Consider the following 9,849-nt stretch of genomic DNA (forward strand, 5'->3'; position numbering starts at 1 on the left):
ACCTACTGTAGAAGAATCCTAAGCCCAACAACAATGTAGTATATATATATTTATACTATTAAGAAATATAAGTAAAAGCCATTTATTTCGACAACTGGCAAAAAGAAGAACTTGTATATATGTGTTAGATTTTCAAAATCTGACACATAGTTTTAAACGAAATTGTTGAAAAAGAATTTTAAATGACAAGACATTACCATTAATTAGCTCTATCCTTTTTGTAAAACAAGTTAAAGAGTAAATTTATTTTTTCTACATATACAGAAGTTTTAAAGGACAGCTGCCATATAGCCCCCTATGAATAAATGGCAAAGCGTTTATAAATTTCATTGGGTTAGTTACAAGAGAAATAGACTGAAAATAATGTATAAACAGGTTTAATAATTAGATATTTAGAAATGTAGTGAGAGAAGTGAAAGAAGATGAGAAAAAGAATAAGGAATACATGATTAAGAAGGGCTTCATAACATGCAGTTAGCTAACATGCTGCCATGGAGATAAAAATAAAAGTACAGCCCCTCTAATGTCATTGCTAGTGTTTAAGCTTATATACTCTGTATATTATAAAATATTTTTTATTGCATGTAGTGTATGGTTTTAAGAATGTTTAAAAAGTTGTTCATTTTCTTTAACTCATTATAAAATTCTTAGGGCCTTACAATTAATTAGGCCTATTCACTATTTCAGATAGATTTGAGTAAATTTTTATCACACATATACTAATGAGTGTTTTATAATAAAATTGTTTAAAAAAGCAGTTTTTTTGTTTTTTTTATTATAAACATATTATGCAAGTAAGTTTTATATTAGATTTTTGTTAAACTAATGTTATTGCAAGAAGAATTATTCAGTTAAAATAGAAGTTACTTGAACAGGATCTTCTAGTTCAGTGTATAAAGTTGTACAATCAAACATTTTCAGATGTAAGGTTGTCTTCAGAGCAGAAATTTTCTATGTGACTTCTAGTCTATTATATGTAATCCACCAGATGCGTTATTTTTCTTAATATATTTCACCAAGTTGTTGAACATAATAGAGGCTGTTTAAATAGTCAGTTTTCGTTTTAACTTGCAATAAAATGGATCTTGAATGTTTATGCAGCTTTGGTGTAGCGTAAATGATTGGAAGTTGATGATTATCTAATGATATATATGAATTTGGAATTTTCTGGATGTAGTTAAAGATAAAACTACATATAACACGTTAGTTGCAAAAAATATTTTTTTTTATTTTAACAAAATTCTGTGTTATTGAAAACCTTTCACATAACTATGTTTTAATGTCATGGGACTTCATCTAATGAATACGTAAAGATACAAGTTAATTGTAGAGATATTACTAGTGTTCAGTGTATTTTGCCATTACAGTATTTTGTTGATTTCTTCTATAAATATTGTATTCCAAAGTAATAATAAGACTAACTTTGGAACTTTTGTTTACAAAGTTTAATTAAGAGTAAGACAGTGCAATTCTATGTGAGAATGTGAATTTTGCACCCAGACACTTATCAAAAATCAATCTATCGGATGGTTTAATTAACCACATTTTTTCAATTATGTTCAAAGAAGTTATTTTTAAATCTGTATGTATCTTTTCAGAAAGTTAATGTTTGAATTTTCCAATAAATCTTATTACTAAATATTAAGAAGAGAAACTCATTTTACAGTCTTTGTTACATGATGTGTTTTTCGTGTGTTGTTTTAACATTAGTTGTTTCTATGTAAAAATATTTTTTAGTTGTACTACAGAGGGTTAAATATGTTGTATTAAAATGATTTTTAATATGCAAATCAGCAAGTTATGTGACAACTACAGTCAGTATAAAATCATGGTGGAACAGATGTATCATAACTACATTTTGATATTGCTTGGCATTTTGTAGGTAGTGTGCTGCCACCAAAAAAATTAAACTTTTTTACTTTTTTTTTGGGGGGGGAAGAGTATGTAACAGCTCTTTTAGATGCAAAAATCGTCATACACTCAGATCATAAAGTTGTGCTCAAATCAGGGATTTAGAATTTCTAAGATAAGTTTATCCCTTATACACGGCACCAGAAAACAAAGGAATGTGGATTAGCTTGGAGCATCAGGATCATCCATAAAGAGTCCTGGAACAATACCCAAGCCATGATAAGCAAAGTGTGGCAATTTGAAACAGGTTAGAATCCATGAGCACAAAGTTCAGTGGAAAAAGCCATCCACGTGTCCCAGGTACCAATATGCGACATAATGAAGAAAGATCTCTGTCTGGAAATAAGGCTGACAAGGCTTCCAGTTGTTCCTCCAATTCAACAGTTACATACTTCAAGCAACTAGAAAATGAAATGGTATTCATGCTATTCCATACAAAGACATACTTGTTAACTCATGCAGTTGTCCTTACTAGATTATGTAAAGCCATCTAGTGTACTTTGAATACAACAATCTTATGACAGAGCATTTTGCAATGAAAACTAAACTGCAAGACTATTGTCAAGATGCATGGTTGTCAGATAGAACATGACCAGAAGTGGCGACATAGTTTTCTGAGGCTCTAAAATCATTTTAATATAATGTATTCAACTATATATATATATATATATTTATATTATTATGTTTGACCCAGAGTTGTATTTTACTCTTGTATATTTATGTTGATAATAGTTGCATATTTTGTGGTTTGCTGATTTCTCTTAAGTTATAAATTATTTCCTGTATTTTTTATGCCAAAAAGGTGGCATTTTCATATGAAACTTTCTGCCTTTTGCCATCCTCTAAGTAAATCTGGATCAGACCTTACTCCAAGTACTAGTTTTATTTTATACAATGTGCTATTAAAACAAATTATGGATCATAGAATAATCTTGAGTTACAATAATGTAATAAACTGTTAGTGATTTTTGCTAGGTTTTTACTATAAAATTATACAATTTAAAATATTATATTTTGTGTTTCTGACATACTTTAGGTCATTTGGTGTAGTTTTATGGGAGTTGTTTGAGTTTGGGAAACTGCCCTACCAGGAGCTTAGCAATGATGATGTCATTCAGAAAGTTATTATTGAAAAAACGATACTGCTGGATCAACCTACTACAGCCTGTGCTCATATTGACAAAATGTATGTTAAAATTTATGTGTGATGAAAGTGAGATATTTTGTTTGGAAATTTGCTGACAAAGTAGAATTTCCATTTACACCAATGTGTTGTAAAATAGATCAAATATGAAAATCAACAATACATTAATTTATAGTATACAGAGGGTGATGTATTTATGTAAAATTATGAACTGTAGTCTATATAGGAGCAATGAATATTTTAATGTGGTGATTAATGTTCCTTTATGTGTAAGTTAGCTAAATTCATGTGTATTTTGTTTTCTGTGCTATGATAATAACTATACTGTTGTTTCATATCTTTTGATATTATTCTGTTTCAAGCAATCAGTTCATATTTTTTAAAGTTAGTAATGACACGTTAGAAAGTCATGGAGATGCCTTCCTTTTGGAATTAATAGAATTTCGAATGCATATTGGCTTTCACCTTTAAAGATTACAGGTCTTCACCGGAATTGAATTCTTTCAAATTTTTATAGTAGTTTTCAAATAAATAAAATTGTTCTGTATAAAAATGTAAGATCTTAGAAATTGAAGTCTAAAAATGGCATCACTGTTATTTTGTTTTTGTTAAGAAAATATTTATAATGAAATTATTGTACTCAAACTATGATTTTGAAATTCTCTGATATCTTAAAGTGAAATTTATGGTTTATTGGCTTAAACATAGTTATTTTATCATATCTCCTAGATATCAGGTTATGAAACTTTGCTGGGTTGAAAGTGGGGAACAACTTGAGATGCACACACTGGTAACTTTGTTGACACATTTGTATAAGAACAAAAATGTCATGTCTGTTGGGAATGAAGACTTTGAGAGTAAATGGCAAGCCTTGCATACATTTCCTAGAGAATATAGTCTTCCTTTTATAGATGCTTCCAGCCACAGCATGAAATTTGAAAATAATTTTGTTCCTGAAACCACTGTACATAGCCATGCTAAAAAAATAGATAGCTCAATGTCTTCCACAGACTTATCCCAGTTGCCATGTGAAACACCATCTTATGAATCTTTTGTAACAGGTGATGAAGAACTACATGAAAGTATATCTCCTAGCTTACAGAACCTCAAAAGGAGTGTAGAAGAGTCATCAGTTCAGGCAGAACACATCACAGGAAAAGAGGAGATACCTGCAACAGAACTACTACCATATCAAAACTTGGATGGTAAAGACAAAAATGAATCCATTTATCAAGATGGAGTCAATATGCAATCTACAGAAATGACACAACTAATGACCTCCACTGGGCTTGAAGAATCTGGTATTATCAATGCCACTCCAGTTGAGGAAAATTTTGTACCTCTATGCAACCTAACTAAGACTTTTTTTACTTCCAGAGATATGTTCCAGAATGACCTTCAAACTACTAACAGAGTTCAGGAGGTTTTAATAGCCAATGCTACAACTGCAGAGATCAGTATCGAACCAGTAGAACTTGATGATTTTGACAGTCATGATAAACAGAATGATGATTTGAATAAAAGTGCCATCAGTAGTAGTTTCAAAATACCAGGCTCTCAGTATTCCCCATTAACAAGAACTTTTCAACATTGTAACTTAGGCAAAGATGAAGATTTTCCCTTTACTGATGAACTTCTATCTAATAAACAAGTGTTAGAACTTACTGAATCTGACACTGAAAATGTTGATAGTGAATCTGATGTAATAACTTTTCAGGGTACTAACCACAAGAGTCTAAAAATGCAGCTGTACAACACAACAGTAAGTCTCTGTACAACTGATCTGACCTTGACTGATAAAAGCCATACAAGTTCTGGGGAGCCTGATGGAGTAAATTCAGATTCTTATGAAAAAATATCTGAGAATTTTATGTTAGAAGAAAACTCTTCAGAAACAATACTGACAAATTTATTGGGAAAGGATTATGAAGAGAAGGAAGACAGTGAAAATTTAGAGCAAGATGTTTCAACACAATTAGATATAAGCAGTTCTTTGAAGGATGGTCAGTTGCTTTCTGTTGAGAAGAATTGCAAGAGAAAAGAACATACTTCATTTGACACTTCTGTGGAAACAGAAAGATCATTTTCCTGTAAAAATAAATCAAGTGTCCAGTGTGACTCCACAAACTCTATGATTAGTGGGGAAGATCCATTCGTGAAACATATTTCTACTGGAAGTTTTCATTCATTAGAAAAGGAAAAACCAATGCATGTTTTACAAACCTGTTTTGATAAAGCAGCTACTGAGAAAGATTTAAGTTCTGAAAACTCTGGGTTTTCATTTTTAAGTGATAATTACTTGTACAGCCCTGAAATGATTGCTGTCACAGCTGATTATGTTGGTAAAGAGGATTTATTTTGTGGACTACCAGAAACTGAAAATAAACAATTTGGGGCTTATGAATCTAAATTAGGTAGAGCTGTTTTGTGCAAAGACAAAGAAAAGTTGTTTGGACAAGATGATGAAATAGAAAAAAATGAAGGTGAAGAAGGTTATGTATTTCAGCAAAAATATAGTGTTATTGATGATTTAAATAACTTGTCAACTTTTATGTTCAATGAGGATAATTTCAACTCTGAAGTAAAAGAGAAACCAGTAATTCCACCAAAGGAATGTCTGGAAAATGAAGAAGATGGTGTTCAGGATTTAAAATCAGAGAATGGATTTGAAACAAAAAAAGACAAGTGAAGAATTTAGCTGTAGAGAAAGATAATGTAGAGCAGCTTAGTGTGTGTTGTGAATCTTTGGACTTGTCAATAAATAAAAACCAGGGTACAGTTTTAGACGATGGTGAGAGTATTATAAACTTAAGAGATAAGCAATTGATAGGAACTTTTCAACAGAAAAACATAAATCATCTGTTGACAGAAAATAATTTTGCATGTTTTGTGCCTCAGGTTTCTTCAACAGGTAGTGCCCTTGAAGAGAATACAGAAGACTTGACATTTTCAAGTCGTCTAATAACCGAGTGTAGCTCATTAAAGGATATTAGGTTTGATGAAATTCAAGAGAGTGACAAACATCCAAAAGAACTTTTGGATAGCAAGATGGTTGAACATACAAGTTCAAAAACTTTAAAACCATTGTTTGAGGATCATTCAACTAACTGTGTAAAACAAAAAGGTTTTTGTGGTAATGGACTTTCATCACCCAGCAGAGAAGTTTATTTGGACATCTCTGGAAGTAACACTGGTTATGATAGTAGCATAGATCATAAGCTGAAGTTTGAGCAAAGTATTAATAACGAAAATTTTCAAGCTGAATCTGATAAACAGCTGGAGGAAATTGTATGCAATGATATATTTAAACAGAGCCATCAAGAAATATTATCTTCCTCATTTGAATCAAGTAATAATGTAACTCAGGAGAAAACCGATATTAAATGTGGTTTTTCTACAATGGATATAGAAGAAGCTGGTGATAGATATATTGCTGATGTGTATTCTGGCATTACTGTTTCTTCCATTGATGAAAAGAAATGTGGCATTGATGACAAAGAAGAACTAGCATGTGATAATATATCTGAACAAAGCAATCCACAAATATCATCATCTGCTTTTCAGTTGATAGGGATAAATAAGCAAACCATTGAGAAAAAAAATAATAGTGTCACTGAACATAATACATGTGCCTGTGGTGACAATTCTGAGAATAATTTGGGTGTTGGCACTAATATTTTTTCAGACAAGAATAAACAATGTACAATGCTTGAGACAAGAGAACCTCTTACTTATACAATAAATAATGTGCATTACAATACTGAGCACTTATACTTGGGGTCCTCTACAAGTATAGAAGACAATCATAATAGTGATTTCTTACCCAGTGCTTCCACAGAAGTGTCTGAATTACAAGAAGACAAGCATCATGACATAACAGTCGAGGAGTCTTTAGAATTTGGAGAACATGATTATTGTGATCCAACATTATGGATACATAAATCCTTACCACCTAAAGAGTTTAATGCTATTAACAGACCTATCAAACAGTTGTCGTCTGAAAGTATTTCCAGTAACAGCTGTTACATTTGTGAAACATCAGAGTCTGAAAAAATAACTTCTGAAACTATTCCCATGATAAATCCTGATATTGAAACAATGACTGGTGAAAATACCATTATTTCTTCACCCAAAAGCTTTGAAATTGTTGAAGAAAGTACATCCAACTTGGCACCAAAGATGGCAAACATTATGGCTGTCAGTGAAGAAGTAGAGATGTTGCCATTTTGTGAGGATATCGGTGATGATGATAATGATGTCAAAAATGATAGTGACAATAAAGATAAAGCACAAAGTGTTCCTAATGATTCTGTTGCAGATCAGCAATTACAAGATTCTTTTCATGTTAACAATGGTAACAGTGATGCTCCATTGAAAAGTAACAGGTTACTAAATGTTGACAAACCAAGTGATGACTTTATTGATGAAACTGTTGAGACAATCCAGAGGCAGAGTGAAAAGATGTCTTATACAGACACTTCCGAAAGTCATGCTGAGAACCAATTGAATTATATCTTAGATGATGTTGTCAATGTAGAAAAATTAGGTGAAAGGTCCAATGTAAATGAAATTCAGCCTTTTTCAGTGAAAACAGATTGCATACTGTATGAAAACAGAAAGAAAGGAATGTGTTCTACTTCATTGAAACAAGATTATTTTGACTCTTCTGAATTACTTCATGATGATCAAGGTATTTTTGATTCAAATTCTGCTCTTGAAGTTATTCATGAAGGTAACAGCGAGTTCTTCAAATTGTCACAGCAAACACCTGACATCTTGGTATCTGGAGAAGATAATGGTGTTTCTTCTATAACAGGTCAGAACAACTGTATTTCCTTTAATTCACTGTCTAGCAGAGTAAGTCCCATTGAATCAGTCAGTCAGAAACCAGATGCTAATGATCAATCCAGAGTGATTCAGGAATTGCCTAATGAACTATTTGGTTTCAATGAGCAATCATTTTCTTCAAGCAGACATCACAATAGTTATCCCTTAGTTTTAGAAAGTCCAAAAGGTGAACTGATTTTTGAAGGGGAACACATTCTAGCTGGTGAGGAGAGCTTAACCTTCTTTCCTAGCCAAGATATTGATCATTGTGAAGAAGCAGAAGTAACAAGAAAACATCAGTGTCTAAAAACTCTCATTTTGGCTGAAGCTGATCTACCAGAAGTAGGATCCACTACCAAAGAAACAGAGAAAGAAAGAGGTGTGAATGTACTTCATACAGTGAACTATAATGTTCACAGATCTGAAGTTGAGAGTGATACAGATGACACCAGCAGTACTGGTACTTCGTGTAGTTCAACATCAGGTTCATTTGAGTGTCTAAATTTGAAATATAAGGATAAGTCATTAGAGAAAGATCATGAAAAATGGCATAAAGAAGAAGGTGAACCAGAAGAAGAGGAAGAGAGCTTTTCTACCTGGAATAGTAATGCCACTCCCACCAGAAGTATTCTTCTATCTCCAGAAAAAAAGGTGTGAATATACATAGTGTAGAGATTTAAATTTTCTATAGGATATTAACAAAATAATCTGTTTCTATGTGGAAGTGAAATGAATGTATACATATATACACGTATAATTTTTCATTCTGTAATGATAATTAGCATATGTCCATAATAAACATTTAAAGTTTAAAATTACTTTCATCTGATTTCACTTCAAAATTGTTGTTTTTTCAAAGCCAATAGAGAACTTCTTTTACGGATAGTTCCTAGTTTATATAAAATCATGTAATTGCTAAGTAGTTAATTATAAAAGGATATAGTTAATATTTTTTGTTGTATCACATAATTGTCTTATAGCAGTTGATTATATAAAAATTGAATATATTCAAACCAGTAGGATTTCTTTTACTCTTCTGTTGGTTGCAGTACCTGATCTGTTTCTATTAGGTCGTCAAGAAATTAATGTCACATTTTTTTAGATGAAAAAACCCAAACAACTTATATATCAAAACAAAACATTTATTAAATGAAATAGTCTCCATTCTTATTGGTGATGCTTTTCAGTCTTACAATCAGGTTGTTAATGCCCTGATTAAAGAAATCACTTGACTTTGAAGCAAAAAACATGTTGATGTTCTCTTTAACACTTTTCACATTTGCATACATTTTCCTATTAAGATGGTGTTGCAGCAAATGAAAAAGATGGTAATCTGATGGTGCCATATCTGGAGAATGTGGTGGATGGGGGAGAATTTCCCAACCCAACTCCATAATCTTGTGTTGCATCAAACATGCATTGATGTGCATTGTCATGGAGAAGAAGAACCTATTCTGATTGGCGAGTGAAGGGCTTGATTTAAATGTTCCAGTTGCTGACTATAGATTTCTGCATTGACAGTTCACTATGGATTGAGGAGTTTGAAATGAATTACTTCTTTAATGTCCCACCAAATGCAGAGCATCACTTTCTGCTGATGGAGTCCAGGTTTTGGGATCGGAAGTGTTTTTTGTCTAGAACTGAGCTATTGTTTTTGGCATTTAACATTCCTATAGAGAATCCATTTTTCATCACCGGTGACAGTTCTGTCCAAATATGGTTCATGTGCATTACGTGCCAGAAGAGGTGAAGCAATGTTCACACATTGGAAACAATGATCATGGGAGAGTTCATGAAGCACCCAAACACCTTCTTTATGGAGTTTTCCCCTATTCCTTAGATGTTTACGTATTGTTTCATGAGAGACATGCACTTTCAGGGCCATTGTACAAGTGTGTTGCCTTGGGTTAGACTCAACAAGCATCTTCAGAGCATCAATATCAATTCCGACATGTCATCCCCTGCCA

At 32.2% G+C, this 9,849-nt stretch overlaps 2 protein-coding genes across 2 annotated transcripts in view; both read left to right on the forward strand.

Moving 5' to 3' along the window:
- LOC111086175 overlaps positions 1-5,752 on the forward strand; it is an 11,403-nt gene extending 5,651 nt beyond the window's left edge. The window contains exons 2-3 of the mRNA XM_022387990.1: positions 2,948-3,097; positions 3,785-5,752. Coding sequence (XP_022243698.1) covers positions 3,795-5,744 — 1,950 coding nt within the window. The 5' untranslated portion in view covers positions 2,948-3,097; positions 3,785-3,794 and the 3' untranslated portion in view covers positions 5,745-5,752. The remainder of the gene's footprint in view (positions 1-2,947; positions 3,098-3,784) is intronic.
- LOC106461106 overlaps positions 5,749-9,849 on the forward strand; it is a 24,689-nt gene continuing 20,588 nt past the window's right edge. Inside the window, exon 1 of the mRNA XM_022387989.1 lies at positions 5,749-8,533. Coding sequence (XP_022243697.1) covers positions 6,104-8,533 — 2,430 coding nt within the window. The 5' untranslated portion in view covers positions 5,749-6,103. The remainder of the gene's footprint in view (positions 8,534-9,849) is intronic.

The sequence above is a fragment of the Limulus polyphemus genome, unplaced genomic scaffold (assembly GCF_000517525.1).
Source record: "Limulus polyphemus unplaced genomic scaffold, Limulus_polyphemus-2.1.2 Scaffold899, whole genome shotgun sequence".
In the NCBI taxonomy this organism is placed as follows: Eukaryota; Metazoa; Arthropoda; class Merostomata; order Xiphosura; family Limulidae; genus Limulus; species Limulus polyphemus.